Here is a 23,723-nt window from a genome sequence, read left to right as displayed (position 1 = left end):
AAGAAAGACAATTAAACAGGCTGCTATTGGAGCATAAGTGCGTCCCGAGGCTGTGTGTTTGTCTCTTGTCAACACTGCAGCAGTGAGCGGGCTCAGTGAGAGGCAGTGTGGGGATACTCTGTTATAAGGAGCGACGCAGCTCCTCCTGAAATGTAATCACGCCGTGTCGTCCGTGTGGTGAATCACAGCCATGCAATTTACATTGGGAGTGGGAAATGGATGGGCCGGCTCACTCTTCTTGCGCTTATGTTTCCCTCTCCGTGGCTGGGTGGGCAGCAGATGAGTTAGTTTGTCAATAAGACAGTCGGTGTCACTGAAAGGGACTGAATAGTGGCCTGAATGCTCAGCTTAATAGGCGCTGTACCTCATTCCGTCTCTAAGAGACTTGCCGCACCACTCCGCCAAGCTCTGAGTGGTGGAAGAGGGGAACTGAGAGCAACAGCAGCATACAATTAGGCACACCGGAGGAGGCTTAGGCTAACTAGAAAAACACAAGACCGCCTAATATGGATCATCATTTTTAAAGCTGCACTAGGCAAGAACACACCTGTCTTATCAGCCTAAATGACTAAGTGAGGCTGCAACAGAGGAGAATGTCCTATCCTGAATAATTGATAAGGCGTAGAGTTCGCCTAATTGCTCTTCTTCTTATTTTTGTGTCAGGTCAAGAGAAAAGTCACCAATGATGGCTGAACCACCACCTCCACCCCTACCAGGCACTAAGAAGAAGAAATTTACGTCCAAAAAGTTCAGTTTACTGACGTCACATTACATGACTTCTGGGTATTGCTGTCAAACAGTTACCTCTCGCTGCCAATCGGACCACCAACGCACAAACTTGCCTAGTGCAGCTTTAAGAACACAGTCCTGTTCCTTGCAGCAATAAGAGTGAAAGGGTGCAATGACTGAGTTTATTTCACACAAAGGACCACACACACACACACACACACACACACATGCCTTCTATTCTTATGTTTACATCTCTGGTTGAAAGGCTCGGAGCTCAATAAATTCCACAACAGGACAGGACTGATTTGGGTTTGATTGTGTGGGTGACCTTGGAAGGAGAGTGAAATGTTTTGACACAGAGCAGGTGTGTGTGTGTGTGTGTGTGTGTGTGAGACGCCTGTCTGTATACCTGTCCATCTGTCTGTCTGTGTATATACGGCATGGACTCAGACTATAAACACAAAGCCTCGCACCCGGCTGAATTATGGATGGAATATGTACACAGATCACCAGCTTTTGTTTCTACTGTGAAGAAACAGAACAGAGCCATGGAGCGAGACAAAGGCAGAGCAAGAAGGAGAGAGAGATTTGGGAATGAAGAAAAGGTTTGAGAGGCAGTGACAGAGACTGAGCCAAAGAGAGTGAGAGGGAAAACAAACTGACTGATAGACAGACAGCAGACAGCACACACTGGCCTGAGGGCAGAGGGAGAGAGAGAGAGAGAGAGTCCACCCCTCTCTCTGGCTGTCTATGCTCTTATGCCTGCAGCTCTACTGAGATGAACTGATCAGATTTGAACTCACCCCCTGGGGATGTTACAGTCCTAGTCCATGGGCTGCTGATGTGTTGTTCGAGCATGTCTCTAGCGACATGTGAAACAGATATATCACTATCTCTATCAGCTACCTATACCGTGTAGTGGTGAGATGTGCATCAGGAGGATCAGATACCCAGGAAAGCATAGATTGCAGATTTTGCCACAGCCTGCAATTACCTACTTTTTTCCACCCTTCAGAGAGATTGTCAGCGTCACTGTAACTCATCTACAGTATAGACACACTCCAGCGTCCTCTATTGAACGAACGTCAATCAAATCTCAATAACGTAGTCTTTCAGCTACGCTTTTTCTACATATAGGCCTCATTAACAATGCCATTCCATAATCCTATGGTGTCAGTAAAATAAAGACAAGACAGGGTGCCTGACTGTATGTGCTGCAATCCACTGTGACTGACAAACTCTGTTCACATGCAGCTAGGTGTCAATAAAATCTAAAATCCGTGGAAATCAGTGAGGGTTAAATCAGTAGGAATGATGTTACCATGGTTGCAATGCGACAAGGTTGATTTTCCTGCACAAATCTCTCAGACAAATACACAAATGTTTTTTTAAACCAGTGCTCAAATGACAATGACAAGAAAGTATGTCAAAATGCAGCCACATCTAGCTAGCCGAGTATTTTGGGTGTTTTATGTGTTATTTATCCATTTTGACAAGAATACAGGCACACAGCTCTGTTAGGGTCTACAAGTGTGTGTGTGTGTGTGTGTGTGTGTGTATAGCCTTCTCCACACGGTTTCATACACTCTCTATCCATATCATGCATCGGCGTTAATGACGTCCCCATCAACAGCTTACGTAAGAGCTGTAGTCTCCCTCCTTCCTTTGTAAATTCAGTCACGTCCAACTGGAGCTGCAGCCAAACTGAATAATACATCTGTGCTTCTCCAGCCAGACCTCCACTACTATACAGCCTGCTCTTTTTTTATCTCTCTTTCTCTCTGTCTCTCTCACACACACAAACACATACACACACACACACACACACACACACTCTTTCCCTCTTTTCGTATCTTTCTTTCCAACCAAAACCGAAGATCTGTGCTTGTGTCCTTCAACAGCTACACAAACACCCATCAACAGGTTAAGTGATATCAGCTGTTGCATGTAAACTGGCAGAAATACCAAACATTATGGCGACCTTTCAAATACAACAGAAAACAGAGAAACACATTGCAGAAAAAGTATCAGTAGTGATATAATATGTATCTTACCCATCTTGAGGTCTGAAAAGGAAAGCAATTCCTGCAATCTTAGCACTCTACTGAGAGATAGATGATAAATGAGGCAATCATAGAGCCTGAGTGCCAGACAGTGTAGGAGACAGTATGGCAGCATGCTTGGAGCACAAAGGGATTTTACTGCACTGTACTGCATGTCCTAACTCTACAAAGACTGATGGCATTTGCACAGGCATATCCTCATGCTGCTGCAAGCACTAGGGAGAGGAAAGGAGGCAGAGGTAGAGGTAGAGGAAAAGGTTAACAAGGTTGGGGAAGGGAGAGAGTAGTGAAGGGGGGGGTGAGAGGAAAGCAAGAAGGAAAGAAGGTAGGCAGAAGGAAGGAAGGAAGAAAGGAAGGAAGGAAGGAAGGAAAGAAGGAAGGAAGGAAGGAAGGGTAGAGGGGGTAGGCTGCAGCCAGCAAGACCACAGTGCCACAGGCAGAAGCATGGGAAGCAAGGGGAACAAGGGGAGTGAAGACGAAGAGCGAAGCTGAAGAGCAGTGTGTAGTTGATTAGTTGACTACTTTGTCATTGTTATCACATAATGTCTTCAGGACAGGCAGAGGAGAGTTTGGGGAGTATGAGTTTCACCCGTCTCATTCTGTGAGGCCAAACGGCCGAAGATAGTGAAGTGAAAGCGCATACTGAAGTTGCCCAGTCATTGAACTCATTAGGCAGCGGCTGCCTCCATCTATAACCCCTTCCTTTTTGCACTTTGTTTTGGTTGGTGCATGTGCCTCAGGGTGGCAACGACCGAGTTAATGGTTTGGGGGAGGGAGGGTGGGCAGGGGCTACAGATGCTATGCTCCACAGTCAAACATAAGGGGTGCGCAAGCAAACACAGACACACATACACACACACACACACACACCACGCTGGACGGGAGCACAGGGACCCAGGGAGAGCTGTCCTACAGGAACCCTGCAAGCAAACATGCTCTAAGCATTCAGACAGGTTCAGACAGTCTCATACTGTGCACAGACACACACTCTCTCTCTCACAGACACACACATACACACACACACACACACATACACAAATGCGCACGTGCACAAACACACACATGCTAGAAGGGGCAGAAGCACACCAGATGCTCTCTAAAAATGGGACAGGAATGAAAGAGAACTTAGTTTGGAGGGGCGGAGAACTATCAGTTCACACAGAATATGAGAGAGAAGGGAGGACAAGACGGGAGTGGGCGAGGGAGAAGGGGAGCATCAGCAAATCAAAACAAGGAGGGGGTGCGAACAAACCTTCGGGCTCTGCGCTCTCTTTGTGGACGGCTTGCTTCAGTGGGCAGCAGAAGATTTCGTGACACTTAGCACGAAAGGGGGACCCTTTACTCCTTATATCCGCAGAGTGGATGGAGTCCTGCCGTAACATAATGTACTCCTGGGTACCTGGGGCAGCGTCATCCTGGACTGCGGTGGTGCCATAACAGAATGAACTGGGGTTAGAAAGCTCACCACACACAGAAAAAAACAACAACAGCAAGAACACAGGGCAGAAACACAGGCAAATAAAAAGACATCAAACATTAGCAACAACAATAGCTTTAAAATAACACAGTACTGTAGGGACAGAAAGAGAGGATAGAGAGAGAGAGAGAGGGGTGAGGGACAGAAGAGAGAGAAATACAGAGATACAAAGAGATAGAGCAAAAACACCAAGTTCACTAAACAACTAAAATTAAAGACAACTAAATGAACAACAGTGGGAGCTTCTTTAAATTTAATTCAATTTAAATTCCCTTGGTTGCTGAAAAGGAAAAGTGAGAAAATAACACAAAGTAAAGGTAAAGGGAAATAGGAACGGCTTGATGTTCACAATTAGAGCTGTGGCAGGCTTTAGCAGGCACTGTACCAGGAGCTGCTCCATTTGGATGAGGTGATTGTCGGGCTGGTAGAGGAGTAAAGAGGTTGTGGGGTTGCAAGGCAAGCGTGCAGTCTGCTCTATGCCAGGTCAGTCAGCATCAGTGGAGCTGGGATCAGATGGTCGGCGATTATGGCCCCCACTCCTGACCACACATTGCCCCTTTTATGAGCAGGCAAGCAGATGCAAAGGCATGCACAGGCTCCCAGACCACACTGCATATGTTGCAGTAGACAATGGTCTGATTTGCTTTCATGGCAGCATGCTTAAATGATGTTTAGGAGAGATTCTATAGCATCAGTCCATGTCTCTATAGGAATTCTGAGTTGGGATCGTGTGAAAAGTCCTGTGTTTCTGCTAGTATGCATTGGACCTCTCGCATCTGCCCTCTTCTGGGCACAGTTCCTGCTTGGCTTCGATCATTGACCTATTTTCTCTATGTTGATGGATTAGCTACAAGGGAATCAGTCCAACTAAATGGTATCTTCTTCTCCTAATGGATTTGAGTGCCATGCCTCCTCTCTGACACATTTAGTGCTTGATGAAAATGACTATAGAGAAGGCTTCAATAGTAGACAAACGCAAATTAGCCATTGCCCACCATCGACCCACCATAATGATTAATTCCCCATCCAATTATGACACTTGGGACCAACGTTATCATTTTCAATTTTGGGTCTAACTAAATTCACAAGAAAAGAGCCATCAAATTGCTTTAAAAATTTACACATCCAACTCATGACCCACTTTCCCTGACACGGAGTTATCCTTGATGAATTCTTTGACCTGACATCTGATGCTGTGAGAATATGATCGTCTTGTACTGCTAACCCTCTGCCAGCTTTGTTCTGAAAGCTAAAACATGAATGGAGTACAGAGCTGGCTCAGTTTCTGCTTCCACTGAGCACGCACGGAATATAAACTACTAAATATAAACTAAAGACGTTATATAGACAGACTCTCCCACACAGACTGCCATGCATATTCACAAAGAGTACACATTTCTACACGCACACATACAAACAAGATCAAGAAGCACGCACACACGCATATGCACTCTCTCTCTCTCTCTCACACAAGAACACATACACACAGATAAACATAAACCCAAGTGCGCAAGTATACATATACATAGATATATAACACGTAAATAATCTGAGGCCCATGGGTCCAATTATTGGTTTCGAATAGCAGTCTTTAAAAAGAACAGAGAGACAAAATTAGAAGCTATTGTACGCTGTGTGCACACTAAGAGCAAACTCTGCTGTACAGAAATAGCAATGGGGGTGAAAAGTGCATTTCAAATGAGAGTAATAATTAGAATTAACTTGTGCTTTTACCTTGACTCTGAACAAGGACAGGCTGATTGAAAACAACATTAAACATGACTTTAGTCAATGGCAACGCCTAATGAGAATCTAAAACTGTCCTTGTTTACAGTATATCTAGATCACTGGCACAATTAATGCAGACTGATTTACAATTAGCAAGGAGGAGAGACGGAGCATTGGAATAAGTAGGCAGACTAGCTGACTCAACAGTGTAGCCTCGGTGCACATACACACACAGGCACACACACACACACACACACACACACACACACACACAAACACACAATCACAGTAATAGGCAGAGACTCGGGGTTCCATACCCAGGGCGATTCATCGCCACATGCCTCTTCTCCTGCAGGACTTATCAGTATCTCTGTGTCTCCTTCAGGATCCTGACTAACCTACTACACTAACACCTCCACCCCAGCAGCACCTCAGCCCCGAAGACCCCACAATTACTACTCATCACAATCCCTAGCCAAGGAAACCACTGCACTAATGAAACTTTAATGGTGTTCTGGGTTGACAGAGAGGAAGTCTGGAGCTTCCTTCCAGGAATCTGACCCCATTCTGTGCTCCTGAGGAGCAGAGGAAAACTGAGTGGAAGTATTGAGGAAAAAGACTTCCGTTTTAGTTCAAACCATTTTGAGATGCCCAAGAAACATATTTCGGTCTTGCTGTATGTAAAGTGATGGGAGTAAGACATTTCTTCAACACGTGAGAACTGATTACAGTCTTCAAACCCTGTTGTTTGTGCAATTATTCTGCTGGAGCACAGGCGTTGTACACTACAGTATGCCATTATCAGACAACAATTCTTATCCCCCAAGGTGTTCTAGTCTACTTTTGTCTAATGTTGAAGATCTGCATTGGTTTTGAGGCCCTTTAAATGGCCTAGTCTTACCTATTCTCCAGAGCTGTGTAGCGGCACAGTTTCCTACTGCGGCTGGCTGCTTATGAAATACTAGTCAAATCAGAAGTGAAATTGCTTCTCTGTTGCAGTTTTTCATTGGTTTGGTGATGCTCCCCATCACTGGTTGTCAAAGGAACCAATTATGAACAAAGTCATGTGGTTGTGTAGGTTAGCTTAACTCATTGAACCGAGCAGTTATTTGAGTAAATGGAATCTTAGCATTTCCATGTTGGCTATTAGGACTTGAAAAAAGGTTACAAAATTGATGCTGCATGCAATTTGGTATGCAATTTGGTTAGTATAGTGGTGTTTAGCTATTTCCAAGGCAAAACATGACAATCAACTAAACAGTCCAGGGTTTGTTTCAACTGTCCCAGCAAGACAGGTGTGAAGGTGCCCTGAGACACTATACCCACAAGTTAGCTAGCAAAAGGTCAAACTTCAAACTGCTCACTGGCACATGGGCTAACACACTGCACTCCATTTGCTTTGTCCCTCTCTGTCATTCTCGGCATCCTGTCTGTCTGCCCACATTTGATTATTCCTGACGGAGCTGATAGCTGAGGTAGAGAGAGTGCGCGTGTGTGTGTGAGTGAGAGAGAAAGAGAGAGAGGGAACAGACTCTGGAGAACTTCAACAAACGTCTAATTCCAGCATGCGGTTATTAATGAGCCTGCTAACTGCCGGCTCATCAGAGGTAATAAAGATGAGTGACGGTGGGGGCTGAGAGGACGACCGAGGGAGGGGGTGGGAGCCATCTTTTATAGCCTGTCTCCTTGCTCCCTGCTCCAGCCATGATGAAGAGCGTACATTGGGATTGAAGGAAGCGTGATGGATGACACAGCTCGGCCCGGGACAGTACTCCCTATCAGGCCAGCCACTCAGAGTGAGCTGTCACCCGGCTGCATCATGGTCCGTGATCTACAGGCGCCACTGTTGCCACACCGGAGCTTCACCACACTGCGATAGATGTCCTTGCCCCTCTGGCGAGAACAAATCACACGCTAAGGAGAGACGGGGTACAAAAATGGAGTGGGGGGGGTGGGGGGGGTGGGAGTGCGATGATGAGACATATCTTGCTTGTGTTAGTCGCTCATCTTTTCAAGACCCCGAAAAAATGACAGGACATGTTCAGGTTCTGAGGCAGTAATATGGCAGTGGTACTGTACAGACAGTGTTTACAGCATGGAGTGTAAGGTAGGCGCCATGCAATGACACTACTAATACTTTCAAGTGTTGACGTGTCTATAGGAGAAAGACAGGCTTTATCTGACAAGGCACCATCAGTGACGTCCACGCTCACAAATGCCACCTGTCATGTCATGTCGAACAGATTGGACAGCGGTTCAAGGACATGTATGTTAGCTCATCAACCGAGGCGGTGTCAGCTCCAGAGTAACGAGCTACACTTTCATATACAGTATACCTACAACAAGCAATAACAGCAGATTGGGGTCACAGGTAAGGATTTACAAGAGGTGGGTTACAATCTGCGCAGTTTACTCAAGTCAGGATTCATATCCATCAAGAAGGTGGAACACATTCATCATGACTTGGCGAAAAGCATACTCACTAAATCAGAATTAAGCACAGAAACAGGTCTGTAGCCTGAGGTATGTGTTTCTAAAATAGCCTGCCCTCAATGTGGTTTTACAAGGAGCGGAATCTAGCACATTGTCTTCTGGGATGCCATTGGTTCAGTCTGGCTCCATCTCAAGAAAGAATAGTTTTATTTTGGTTGTAAGTCACCTTGCAGGCACCGGCGGAAGTGAGCGGAGATGAACTTGAGGTTTTTCTTTGAAGCACAGAATGAGCTTGCAGATTTTATTCAGGTTCTTTCATCCCTCTCAGCTCTCTGTCACTCTCTCTCTGTCTTTCTTTGACTCGCTCTCTCTCTTCTTCTCTCGGTCTCTCTTCTCTTCTATCTCTGTCCCTTCCCCATTTTGCTATAAACAGAAGCTGTCTAAAGTGACATGATAGCTTGGGACAAATCTCTCGGCCGATTCTAATCAGCAGATTCATCGCTGGATAAATGTAGAGACGACAATTAAAATAAACACAACACTGCAAAGGAGAAATCATGTTCCTCCATTTCAAGTGTCATTCATTCATCTTTATTATACGTCTATGTCTATGTCGAAGGTAATAGTTATTTAGCAATTTTTCAGAACCACTGACATATAACACAGTACACCATATCAGCATAGTAAAATGTCAAATATACTGCATATTTTCAGAGAAATGTGTGCATTACCATTGCTCCATTCTGTGGCTTACATTCTGTATTAAAACTTCTGTCAGAGTCTCATTCCATTAGTATAGAGTAGGTGTGATGCATATAAGAACAGAGGGAAACAATTTCCACTAATGCTGGCGATTACTCAAATGCTGCACAATATGGTCATGGCTCAAGCCTCTCGTGCCTCTCTGCAAGAAAGCAATTCATTTAAGCCAATCTATGTAAAGAGGCAATGAATCTGCCTTGGAAGGCGGCCGTCTTATTATATCTATTTATTCATCAAGGGTAAGGCTGTGTGGAGTGAAGTGGCCTCATCCCCTTTTGCCAGATGATCCCTTCCCCCGCCTGATGCTTTCCATGACCCTGTAAACTATAAACACACACACAAATATACACACACACACACACACGCACCTCTGAGTCCCTCATTTATGACTGCTCCTCTTAGGGCGAATGGCAAGTAAAAACCATCTTGCACACAAACACAGATACACAAACACACACAGACACACATGGAGAAACCATCATAGACAGTGGAAGTACAGTGTGCCAAGACGGGCTATAATTAAATAAGGCTATAGCCTGATTTAAGTGTTTTCTTTAAAAAAAAAACAGGGATTCAATCAGGTATATGAAGCTGAGATTTGAGGTAACAGCAGGCTGGATGATGAATGGTGAGGGGGAAACGGCGAGGATGGAGAAGAGGGCCAGATTGAGTAGAGTCACTTCTACTCTGACAGATTGTCATACATACGAGCCCCGTCATTACTCTGCGTATCAGACAGTTTGAGGGGGGGTTGGGTGGATTTCAGGTGTGTGTGTGTGTATGCATGTATGTGTGCTTGCGGGAGAGGGGAGAGAGCAGGTGGTGGAGGACCAGAGTAATACTACTGGCTGCCAATACGGCTTGCCTGGAGAGATGAATGATGAAACTGTTGATGATATACGCATACAGCGCTCATATGAAAAAGTATTGATCCAACATCAAAGAGTGACCTTGCAGAGGGAACCATTTTGCTTCATTCTGACAGCTTCCTTAGCCTGGGGGGTTAGTAGTCCACGCACACACTACACCAATCCCACTTGATGAGTCAGAGATGTATGTCGTATGCCATCTGTGTATGAGCGTGTGTGTGTGTGTGTGTGTGTGTGGGGGGGGGGGGGGGGGGATTGTCAGTGTGGTGTGTTACACCAGGAGAACAGGAATGTGTAACACTGATTCATAAAAGGACCGCTGTGATTGGCTCTTGAAGACCAAAGGCAAACTCAAAATCTCTTACTTAGTTACGTAAAATTTCCACTTGCACAATTGAACATTCTCTTTTCAGCCAAAAAAAAATAGCAGTGTGGGTCCCAAAGCATGCCACTGGCCTTACAGTGAAATCCTGACAGGATAATTGAAACGGATTGAATTGGATTTCAGTTTAATCTCAGTTTCCAGGAAGCAAGGCTAGAGGGCCAGACTTACACTTGTCCTGGTGAAGCTGTGAAAGGGAGTGAAAAAACAACCACACTCAAAATGGTGTTACAATGTACAAACAATACTCATTTAACATGTTTAAGAGGCTAGGTCCTCTAACAAGAACAGAAGAAAGTGGTGTGATATGAAGGACCATTTCTAAATCTGCCATGGGACCTTCTCTCCCGACACTTAACAGTCATCGTAGCACCAACAGTGGAATTTGATGGTGCAAATAACTTTCTACAGTAGACTGAGTGCACAGAATATTAGGGCTACCCTCCTGATATTGAGATGCACCCACTTTTGAACAACCCAAGTCTCTTTCATTATTAAAATAAAATTTAAAAAAAATCTTCTACATTTCAACTTCATGAGTTCACTGGATTTGAATTGATCTAGTTACATTGATCTAGTTATCTAGGCCTATTTCATGGAAAGAGCTGGTGGTCCTAACATTTTGTAAACTCTATATTGAGATCATTATTATTTCGTTGTAATCATTGGAAATACAATGTTCTCCTGCTTGCAGTGAAAAAAAAATCAGGCAATTACTTTAGCAATTAATCCTCCCTTGCTCCTCAAGTCCTGTTTCATTTGAATCTGATGAGCCTCGCTCCTGAACACAAATTCTGAAAAATTGTCCTTGTTTCACCTTTTCACCCAAAACTATGTTTTGCCTCCAATAGTTTTCTAATGGAGGTCTAAATCCTTGTAATGCAGCAGTCGGCTTGAATATATGCCAGGGTAGAGGAAAATCAATGTGGAGGGACTCCATTTGGGTCCAAACAAATCTCTCTCTCTCTCTCTCTCTCTCTCTCTCTCTGTCTCTCTCTCTCTCTCTCTCTCTGTCTCTCTCTCTGTCTGTTTGTCTCTCTCTCTCTGTCTGTCTCTCTATCTCTTTCCGTGTCTGTCTGTCTGTCTGTCTGTCTCTCTCTCTCTCTCTCTCTCTCCCTCTCCTCTGTCTCTCTCTGTCTCTTACACACACACACACACACACACACACTGTACCTTTGCTCATACGGTGTAATACTTTCTAACAAATGAAAACAATAAGCCCACTCCTGTCACACTACAGCATATAAATAAAATCCTAAAGACCTTCACAGCAGGAAACAAAGAGGAGTGAATTAACCCAAAATGCGAATGCAATTAAACAACTCCAAAAGCTCTGCAGGTTGGAGTGGGAGGAGATGAGCATCAACAACAAATAACAAAAGGCTGTTGTCTTCTCTCTCAACTTTTAAAATAGCTCCCCTAATGGAATGTCAGAGACCCTGCCTAAATATTACAAAAAGGCAACACAAGAAAGTAGAGGAAACAACTGTCAATATTGTTCAAAATAATAATGATAATGTGGAAATGAAGACATCTTTCTTATTGTACACACCATTGGAAGCTGACCACCCTTCAGTATACAAAGTACAGTAAACAGAACAGTCCGCAACTTCTGGTGGGACAGGAAAGTCATGCAGACTTTACAGTGGCATGATCCAGGTAGCGGATACCAGCTGACCGTTGACGCACACTGATCGCAATGCAACCCACGGACATGGTGGTCCATTTAAGCTGACCTACTTCTAAACTCATTCACGCTGAGCATTCTAGCTGCTGACGCTGCTGCTGCCCGGTGCTGGTACTTTTCATGATTAAAAAATGACAAGAGCATTTCCTGACTAAATCTACATCCTGTCACATGTTACAGTACATACTTGTATTTGCTCAATACAGCTTCTATTGGCCAGCGTACCAGCTTATGAAAAAGAATGATCACAGAGTTCAGTGAGGTGTGAGTAAGTGGTTTAGGGTATGGTGTGTTACCTCATTTCTCTCTGTCTGACTTTGCTGAACAGTATCATCATGTGCACTCATTTGGTTTACTATGGGCACAAATAGTCAATGTATAGCATCAACTACTGAGAAAGTGTCAAAGCATTCACATATGAGCAGCTATATTGTTCAAAAGACAAATTCCAAGTAGTTATCTCAGGTGATAATGGGTGAAAATTGAAAAGCTAAGTGCAGTTGCAACACATATAGACATTATATGAAGACAACATATTGTATACTGTACGTCCTAGTATACGTTTACAAAAGACCACAAAACATGCCCGTGAGCACCAACACACACACACAAAATACACAATATGATAATTTTCATGTTGCATACAAGCATCAGCTTGCACACAACCTCAACCCCTAGCATAGATTCAAAGGTTTCATGGATAGCAGGCTAGTCAACACACAGGGATCAAACCCACACCAGCGCTAAAGCGGATTAATGCTAAGGATCACATTCACCGCAATTAACAGCTGACAGGAGCAAATAGGATTTTAAAGCATACACTACTGCCTGCTTAACCGATCATTAGGCCTTTGAGACTGGGGAGACTGGCTGAAACATTGTGGGAGGAGGTTCAAATGTAATAGGATCAACATAAGGCTGCGCAGTGAGTGACAGAGTAGCTTATGATATATCATGTGTCAAATCCCCATGAAAGTCACATGCGATTCAAGTATGTTGCATTTGAAAGATCTAGTGAATCTTATAGAATATACGGCTTGCCTGCCTATCTCACTAAGGGTTGCTGGAGGGTGAAAGTGCTTTATTAACTGCAGTTCATCTTTAATCAAGGTTTTAAATAGGAGACATCTGTCTTCCTTCATGCATAAGACAGTCAGCACAGTGCTACCTCCTCCACAAACTACTATGCATGTTCACGAACCAGTGAACATGCATAGTAGGTACCATGACCCACCCACGTGCATACATATGCAAAAATGTACACATGGTGTATAGCAATGATTTTCAACTGTGTCAACTCAAGACACAAAGTGTGTTGCTTGAATATATATATTCCAAAGAGTATTTATTAATTACTCTGGGAAAATAAAAGGTTTCCAAAGCCTTACCAAAACCCTGAAATATGACAGGGGATGAATAGATAATTGTAGTCTAGTATATTAGAAATCTAAATGCAGGGAAAATGATTCCCCTTCACAATAGTCTGTAAAATCAGTTTGTGGTAATTTGGAAAATTCCACATGAGCTTGTTTTTTATTTTGTTCAAACTCAAGCCTTTTTAAAAACAGCAATTGCTCCAAACATTTTTTCATGAGCAGCCTATAGAACAAGTGAATCTGAAATGATGAGTTCAGTATGGAAAAAGCCGGCAACCTCATTCATGGGGGGTAACCTTCAACCATGATTTGGCCAAATCAACTAAAAAATAATTAATATCAACTAAGCATCTGAAATTAACTTGTTCCATTGACCACTGTCATAAGAACGAACAAAAATCTGAGCCTCAAAATATTCAGTCTAAAAATATTAAATTAATTCATTGCCTACAACTATTTGCCATTTTTCCAGTCATTTGACATGATACTGCCTTTGGCTTACTTATGGCTAATGAGCCAATTATCACAAGCCTACAAGAAAGGAGGTCAAACCACTAACAAGGCTTAAAATGTTTGCTTTCTGATGATGTTCTGTATTTTGTTGAAGGTGAGTTTAGGTAGCAGCTGTGTGTACTTGGCCCCAAGTAGCATGTTAATTGCTGCAGGCTGAAAAAATCGTACATACATATAGCTACAACAATCGCCACAACTATATAGGCTATCATTCATTTGTCAAGCCAGCTAAGGGATGATAAATAAAAATCACTCACTCGCTTTTGGGTTATTAGGCTAAACAGACTGTTGCTGTAGCTGAGCTAATTCTGCTTCTAAATGTATTGAGCCAAACAGGTTCCTGCTTCTATAAAAGTGCAGTTGGGAGCCAAATGAATAGGCTCACAGCACGAGGCCCTAGTCAACAAAGGCTGCACTGCTCAGAGCAAAACAATGCGCCCTTACACTTGCCAAAACAAAAAAAAAAACTGCAGAGTGTTCTGCCTCGCAAACACATACACACAAATCAATTTGAAGTTTGCAAAATTCACTGACATGTCCTTCACTGGCCCAGTGAGAGCAGTGGCCATACACACCCACCGCACTCTGCCAGCACAAAGCAGTAGTCTAGCAAGTTACATAATGTTAAGCAATCTCAGCATGGGACCTGTGTCTCAGATAGAGAGAGAGAGAGAAAGGGAGTGAGAGCCGTGTAACTAACAGTCTCTAACCTAACAGCCATAAAACAGCTACGGAATGCAATCAACACAGAGAACAGATTGTTCCAAATTCACTACAAGAAAACATAGTCTGTCTAGAATTTGAAGACTATGACAAGCATAATATTTGACTTTAAATACTGTCAAATCAATTATTTGATTATGCTGGCTGTTTAGCAGCAGTGTCTGTCTTGTCCCCTTCTGTTCTGTCATCAACCTCAGTGCACTTACTGATCTCTCAACACATGGATGGCTAAGTGCACAGACCCATTCCAAACCCATCCATCGCTATAAGTTTATGTGGAGTTATCAAGTCCTCCTGGCTCTGTGCTTGGTACCGCCTCAGCACCTGTCAGACACTGGGAACTTTAATCATCCATCCTCTCCACTTCTCATAAATTTCAGCTGCCTCTCCTGGCCTCCTCTTCCTCCAGATCTCAACCTGATTTGACGTGGCACTGACAGGTCATGTCAATATGGCTTCCATCTAGACAGCGTCTTTGCCAGGCAGTGTTAATAAAGGTGAAGAACAATGGAGACGTGAAAGAACACAGCCAAACTCATTGACAGAAATATATTAATGCAAATCATATGCAATCTGTTGAGTGTGCCATTTGACCAACACTAAGCCAGCACAGGTCGTGATTTGACAAGCCTCTTTTTAATTAATTTACAAAAAAAAAACACCTCCTTCTTGATCCGAGCCTCTGTGCCAAGAAAACTGTCTTCTTGGCAGAGCAGATATGGAGGGCAGTTTCTTCCTCTGCCCTGTGCCAACCAGTTCAGATCCCAGATGGGCATCAAAGCCACACACTCTGGCTTTTTATTAATGCACGTTCACAGCCCGGCCCGTTCATTAGGGGCAGAAAGTCAGGGGATGGAGAGGGGGTGGAGAAAGAAAGAGGAAGAGTGAAGGCAATGGGTACAATTTCCACTCCATCAAACTCCATCAGCGTGTGTCCACCACAGAGGTTTCAGTGGATGTTTAATAAGATTGCAGCTATCTCAAGCACAGCTCCGTCTTAAAATCTGCCAGACGGATATTTTACAGAGAAACAAAGCAGGGAAGCAGGAAGTGGAGGAACATAGAGGAAGGTTAAAATGGAGAGTGAGAGGTTGAAAAGGACAATGAACGCAGCGATACCGCTGCCTACATCACATCCACGGAGCTCCGCAAAAGACTGTTATCACAGTTGGATCTGAAGTTGGGTTTTTTTGTTCACTTTAATTCAATTTTTAAAGTTTTCAATGAGATTAAGGTGCATTGTTTTAATTTTTGGCATCATTTTTTTTATTGTGTGTGCTTACAATAATAATACATTTGCAACAGTACAGAGGAATCATAGCACAGGTTACAGGAGGAAATATGGATAGATGTAGACAATGATTGGATAGAAGACACGAATGGTGTGGCGAGCAACTTAATTAAGATGTAAGCAGATTTGAAAAGGGACATATAACCAATACATGGTGACAGTATCTACATAAACCACTGATATTACATTTTATATCTACATGAAATACTGTATAAATATTCATGTATTATACAAGTGTTATGAGTGCTAATAATATACAATACATTACCATCACCTTATCTATAGTATATTACATATTATATATACTGGATGTAAAACATATGTGAAGTGTGACCAAGCATGTGACCATGCTCCCTTGATAAATGTCAGATCTGCTCTCTTCTTATGAAGACTCAGAAATGGTAATCATGGGACACTTTAGTCTAGATCGGTTAACTGATGTTTCTGAGATCTGGTAATCTTAATTTAACACAGGCCATTGCAGAGCCAACCTGACCATACTTTAAAGACCCAACAATCCTTATTAATCTAATCTTATCCAATAGGCCAGAAAATATAATTGTAAGTGATGGTTTTGATCCTGGTGATCACTGCCCTATTACATGCATTAGAGATATGAGAATGAAAAGAACTCAACCCCATTTTGTCATTTAATGAAACCTCAGGAGTTTTAAAGAGCCTTTATGCATGATCTCTACCATGATGAGCTATGTCACACTCTACAAATCCCTGCAGCTGAATTGACACTAAGCTTCTTTGTAAGTACTTTTCACTCTTTGGGTGATACACATGCTCCATTCAAATAGTTTAGAATAAAAGGCAGATTTAATCCTTGGTTGTCTTACAAACTATTAATATTGTTACAATAAAGAAGTAATAATTGGGTGCTGGCTAGCCAATCAGGGAACCCCTCTGATTGGCTTGCCTTCAGGCAGCTCAGAGACAAATGTACCTCCTCTGTGAGGAAAGCTAAATCAGGATATTACGTTAACTCAGCTGCTAATTCTTGTGTCAGCCCAACAAAGTTTTGGTAGAGTCAATTCTGCTAAATATAAAAGCATTACCTCTCTTCCTGCTCATGTAAACTCTTGTGATTGTTTCATAATTGGGCAACAAAGGAGAAGTTCCGCCTTTAATAGACATTTTATTGTTGCCAGCCATCTCTTTGATAAGGAATGTAAGGATCACATGTGACAAACAATGGCCTTCTCTTTTAAATTATTTTACAGCAACTTTACCCTTTGTCGTTTTACATCATCTCTCTTTTACATTACGTTTGCTACTGATTCCAATGGGGAGGATAGCTTAGGTCCATTTTTCATAAACTTGCTGCCTCTTTGATCAGGCAGCACATAGCACATATATCCAATCTAAATGTTACTTCAGGAGTAAAGTGCGGAAAGCTGCTCATGCGCTCCCATTGCATAAAGGATTAGATTTGAATGGTCTTAATAATTATTTCCCAACCTGGATTTAGTGCTGAACATAGTGCCATCTCTGCCACTTCACTGGTTGATGTTGTGACTGCTTTGGATAGTGATCAACATTGTGTTGCGCTTTTTATAGACCTTTCTAAAGCCTTTAATACCGTTCATTGTTCCCTGCTATTATAGGCTTCATTAATTGGCCTAAATCCTAAAGCCTGAGGTTGGTTTCGAAACTACCTATCAGACACAATATGTCTCAATGTGTAGTTCATAAATACTTGTATATATTTCTATGTTGATGACACAGTTATCTACTGTTATGCTGATTTGATACAACTGGCGATCAAAAACCTGCAGGCTTGCCTTCAATGCTTAATACTAAAAACTAAATTGTTCTCCAAAGCCAGACATATTAATTACAGTAACTTACGGATCAGTATTCTTAATGATGCTCATATTGAGAGTCTTACAATATAAATATTGAGGTATATAGATTAAAAAACTGAGAGTAAAGCTTAACTCTTTGCATATAAACAAGGCTCATTCCCATTCTCTATAGACAGAACAATGTGGAAACTTAATTTCTCTCTGTTTTAGATTATAGGAATGTAATTTATAGATATGCTGTAGTCTCTACTCTTAACTTGCTGTTTTTATTTATAACCAGATGTCTGGTACTCACCACTCTTTCTTTTTAGCAAAAAGTAAGCTGGCCCTCTCTTGAAGTGAGAAGATACCACCATTGTTTTTTGTTTATTTATAAATGAATTTATTTAAAAATGACCATCATATCTTATGGTTTATTGGAATTTATCTGCCCCACCTTCAGTGCTGGCTGATGCTCCAGGTTACTCAGGTTAGTACTGGGAAAAACTGCTTTTAGATTTTGGACTGAAGAACCTGATTACTGATGTTTTAAATTATGCTTGGTGAACGTTTTGATTGTGTCTTGCTCTTTTTTGTGTCTATGTATGTAAACTCTTGAAGAATAGGGCCTCTGTCCTTCAATGTATTTTATGAGTATTAAATAAAGGTTAAATGACAAAATTATTCGGTGGGAAGAGGGGAACAAAGTGGAATGGCCCAAAAAAAATAAAAAATACAGTATCAGAGAAAGGTATTAAGCTGGTTTTATGGCTAACCCCTCTGCTATATAAACGAGTGATGAACACACTGTCAATTCCAATTGACCTAAGAGTCCCAACTAGCTTGGCCTTGATGCAGGATTACATAAAGGCATTCAGAGAGAGGAGATTTAGGAACAGCTAACGCCAACGCTATCTGAATCATCAAGTATATAGGATTAGCGTTTGATGGCTCAGTTTCCTGATGACGCATTTGAGGTGGGACAAAATCCACATACACACGTCCCTTAGTTGTTGTTTTGTTTGTGTCAAGTTGGGAAAACATCTAGCTTTTTGTTACACTTTCTGATGTGAAGCACAGCGAGAGAGAAACACGGGGAAGAACAAGTTCTGCCTTTCCTTCTTGGCTCTCAGACGAGCTGAACTGGAACAAATAAGGTTATTCCACAACAATAGTCATTGGTGGAGGCTGTCGTCCTTCTGAGTTTAAGTGACAGGGGGGGAACTCTCCAATCGGCTAAACATCTACAATGTGTGTTCCTAGCATTTTCTGATTTGATGAGCAACAACTCCACGCAATCACTCCTACTAACTGTGATCTACAAACTATTTTGTACACGAGGACCCTCCACTTTAATACATTTTATAAAAAATAACACAGAAATCTGGTTGCTTTCAAGCAAGGACTTGAAAACAGCCCAAAAAGGCAGTTAATCTGACCCAGAAAGCTGTGTGAATAGTTTCATGCTGTTCTTTGGAAACTTTGGCTAAAACTACAGTATGCAGGGATCTAGAGAGTAATCTTTCTTTTACAATTTTATAGAATAGTCCCTTCTGCAGCAGTTGCCAAGTTATAAAGTCAACTGAGGTTCAATGCATTGTGGAATTCACTGCCCGTCTCATACTACACAGCCTGGTGCACTAAACAAAATGCATCAGTGCCATTCCACCCCACTATTTAGAATATGAACTGAAAAACATTTTGCAAGTAGACTGGTCTGACACAATGGATCCTGCTCGCTCAGACAGTAGTCTCCAAGGCAGCTGTTCCCCAGTCTTAACAGTTCCGACTCCATCAGCCAACCTCAGCTGTTAACCTATCATGTGCTTCACACACACAGGCACACACACACACACACACACACACACACGCGCGTACACACACACACACACTCTTTCTCAAATGGAAAATTAGGAGGAAGAGGGTGCACAGGAACAATGAAGGGTGTTGCCGGTGGCAGTCATTAATGATAATAATGCCAGAGTAGTTGTCCTATGATTATACAGTGGCCCCATGGGAGATTTAGCACTCAGCCCCACCCGAAGTGGGAGTGCATCAGGAGAGACAGAGATACTGAATGCATGGCACACCGGCCGCCATGGCGCTGCTCGGCTTCACAGAAACATCTCACTCATTTCTGTTAGTTTTCTATGTAATATTGTGGCAGGATTGCATCACTTCAGAGGCCTCTTTTATGTGTGTGTGTGTGTGTGGTTTTGGCTCTCTATATAGGCCTTTAGAGCTAAACACAGAGCCAGGTCCATTAGCGCTAGCATTCCACCATGCTTTGTAGAACAGTCAGGCAACACAGTCATGTGTGAGAAGAGAACCTGCAACCTCTCTGCTGTTTGTCTTTGGCCTGGACTTTAGGTTCAGTGACTCGTCAGTGGTTTCGATCCAAGTCTCGTCACTTTTACATGCCTATAGGATTCTGGGAATTTGAGTCTTTTAGTACCCATAGAGGTGAGTGTCACTCTTTTCTCATTCCTGTACCAAAAAAAATTGAAACAACAACCTTTAATGTGTGCTATGTCACTTCTGAAAAAATCAAAACAGAGAGCGCTAGCATGTAACATCAAGACAACGACTGGAATATCGTTGATGATGTCATGGTGATGTCATGGTCTCTGTTTGTCTTGCTTGTCATGTCTGTGTTTCTGGACAGACTCACACAAACGCACGTGTACGCGTGCTGTGTGTTTAACATGCTTACATAACAAATAACAGAACGCATACTGCAATGTGTGTAGGCGGGCTTGTCTGGGGAGTCCATCTGCCCAAGAGGCATCAGGGCATCTGGAGACTGTGTGTGAGTGTGTGTGTGTGTGTGTGTGTGTGTGTGTGTGTGTGTGTGTGTGTATACATGAGTCCAAAACCACAGTCCAAATGTCATGACGTGTAGCTTGAAATCCTCTCAATTAAACAATGAACCATGTCATTTCCATAGGTTACTGGTTACAGGAACTTATGTCATTACTTAATTAATTAATTTTGTTTTAGATCAAGCATCTCAGCATCAATGATATTGTCCTCGAATTTGTGTTTTTGGGAATAATCAACACCCAACGGCACCCTCTCTAGCAGAAATGTTACTGTACAGACACAGTCCAACGATTTGAGGACATTTCCATTACATAATGAAATAGATGGCTGCAATAGATTTTAATTTTGACATTTCCATTAGGATCAAGGACGCTTGATGGTGCAAAACGCACACAGCGTCAACAAATCCAAGCTGAAACCTTTCTGGAAAAAAGAGTCTCATTCTGTTTGTGTGTGTGTGTGTGTGTTCACAACCATTAACTGAATATTTAAATATTGAACGTTTTGACACTGCATTTGAATTTGACTTTAACTGTAATTTGACGTTAAAATGTAGTCTCAATAAGCTGAGAACCCTAACTTAAACAACATAATTTGATCAGGTCAGGCTTGTAAAAAACTGCGGATTTTGCACTGCAGTGGAAACATTAAGATTCTGTGCAGTCCAGACCACAGCAGCACATATGGCTACTTTACGCATATGTCACTTCACTTTATATCTTTAAGCATGAGTTCAGTCTCCTGGCAGAGAGCTGGTTCAACGACCTTACTCAACGGCCTGGCAGCGATTTCCTACCTACACATTTACTCCTACAGGACTGAATCTCCATTTAACGCTATTAGCTGAATTACCATACCAGACTGTTAAATCTGCTGTCAGTGAAATACTTCATTTCACAGTTTTGGGTAGCAGTCCTGTTACTGATGCTACTAGCTAATGTTGGCACTCTCACAGCAGAGTCTGTCAATATTCAGAGCATTGTTAACCAAATGGACTGTACGCCAATACTGTCAGTGCAGCCAGTGTGATGTCAGTGTGATATCAAATTGAAAAACAATACAGATATTTGTCCTGACTGACTGACTTGAATTTACCTCTTAATGCCCACAGCAACATGGGAAAATGTTTTTGAGATTTCAATTGGACTGGAAAATACACAGTAGCGGGCAGTGTTCTCTGTATTATGTTGTTGTTTTTTGTTTTTTTGTTTTCTGATAAGTGTGTGTTTTGCTCTTCAGCAGGGATGGGCACTCTGGCTTTGTGGGGATTTGAACCTGTGACCTTCCGGTTACAGGCTAGTCTCTCTAACCACCGGGTCACCGTATGTGGTTTCAAACTAAATCGTTAAGTTAAGCACTCAGATGTCAAAGGACATACTGAGTTACTTTTGGGTCATGTTCTACACAAGTGGCTCTTTTAGTGTGTATGTTTGTGTTAAAAACAAAATCCCTCCTGCCTGCTTTACTTTCCATGGTTGTGCTCAAGAGGCCTCTAATGTCTCCTTTGTGTAAAAGCATTGGGAGAAAAGACCTGCCGAGAGACGATGGTTGTTTGTGTGTGTGTGGGTGGGTGGGTGGGTGTGTGTGTGTGTGAGCGTATACTTCCATTTTTTGTCAGTCTGTGTATGGTTTGTGTGTATCTATGTGTTTCTATTTGTCTGGGTAAAGCATGTGAATGTGAGAACGGTTCCAGCCACCCTCCTCCCCTGAGCGCCAGTGAGACATGTAGCTAAAACTGCACTGATGTTATCCAAAGTGGCACCCGCCCCAGCCCAGCACTGATGCGCTACAGCAAACCCCGTCCAAATACAGCGGGACACAAGCCTGCACACCAACTTCAAGGCACAAATCTCACTTTTTTTCACTTCTTTCCTCTTTCCTGTGTTCGCCCAATAGAGCTCCGGACGTGAATTGATTACTTGTCCTCCCACAATTAATCTGGAACAACAGGCAGATAAATGAAACATTAGGCTTTGGGGAGAGCCACATAATGGAACACGGGGCTACAACTTTAATCACTATTATAGTCAAATTCTTTACATTGTCCTGCATGGGTGACTGTACTTGATAATGTGACTGGACAAGGTTACACTTGTTCAGCTGGGCACCATTTTGAAAGCAAAAAAGGAAAGTCACTTATTTTTTAATTCCTTCAGTCTTATTCATTATTTAAATTCATGAAATGATACTGTGGCAAATGACGATGTAATGCCAGATAGTGTAAAACAAAATTATAAATAAAATTACCTTGTGAGTCCAAAATCCAATAAAACCTGATTTTTTTCCTGATAATGTACTACATTATCACATTAACCAGCAATTATTACATTATAAGTAACACTTTTTTTTTATTATTGTTACAGTATCAGTTTGAAGATTTTATTACATTATCTGGCAATTTATTACACTGAAAGGTTTTATTACATTTTGACGCATTTAGAGAAAGATTTTATTACATTTTGAAGTTATTACATTGCCTGTTATTTTATTAAACTAAAGTTGCTATACATACTTTCATAGCAAAGTTATGACACCGGGGTCAGTAAGAGACCAAAACATATTGCTCATACACAGGGAAGTAAACTAGCCAAGGTGCAAAAAGGGCAAGAGTTATCCATAATGCGCTGACAAGGGCTGATTACTGCCATTTGTCAGTAAGTTGGGAGGCAAAAACCCTTTCAAAATAATTTAGCTACTACTTCTTCTATTCTTCAGAACAACCCCATTCTGTCAGAAGAGGACTGTGTGTAATAGGAGGACGGCAGTTCGGTTAGCCGTCCAGTAGAGCGTGTTCATGGAGGAAGTATGCAGTATGCAAAAAGAAAAAAAAAGAAAATTAGCAAGTGCAATCTAAGAGAAACTAAACTGAAATTTAAAAAAATAAATAAATAAATAAATAAACCTGAATGGAATACTAGCATGCCCAAAAGTACGAAATCACATGTTCCTGTAATTTATCAAATAGCCCACAGTGTGTTACAAGCAGTGTGTTTAACTTAAAATCTGCTATTGGAGACACAAAGCAGCCAAATGTTTGGGATGGTCTGGGAGACAGTTTGATGAATAAAGTATGA

The 23,723-nt window shown here is 42.2% G+C and overlaps 1 protein-coding gene across 1 annotated transcript in view; it reads right to left on the bottom strand.

Moving 5' to 3' along the window:
* fgf13a (fibroblast growth factor 13a) overlaps window positions 1–4,207 on the bottom strand; it is a 54,088-nt gene extending 49,881 nt beyond the window's left edge. The window contains exon 1 of the mRNA XM_071917089.2: window positions 4,045–4,207. Within this exon, the coding sequence (XP_071773190.1) occupies window positions 4,045–4,174 (130 nt within the window). The 5' untranslated portion in view covers window positions 4,175–4,207. The remainder of the gene's footprint in view (window positions 1–4,044) is intronic.
* Between the last annotated feature and the right edge of the window lie 19,516 nt (window positions 4,208–23,723).

The sequence above is a fragment of the Centroberyx gerrardi genome, chromosome 16, assembly GCF_048128805.1.
Source record: "Centroberyx gerrardi isolate f3 chromosome 16, fCenGer3.hap1.cur.20231027, whole genome shotgun sequence".
In the NCBI taxonomy this organism is placed as follows: Eukaryota; Metazoa; Chordata; class Actinopteri; order Beryciformes; family Berycidae; genus Centroberyx; species Centroberyx gerrardi.
This window is presented reverse-complemented; position numbering and strand designations above follow the sequence as displayed.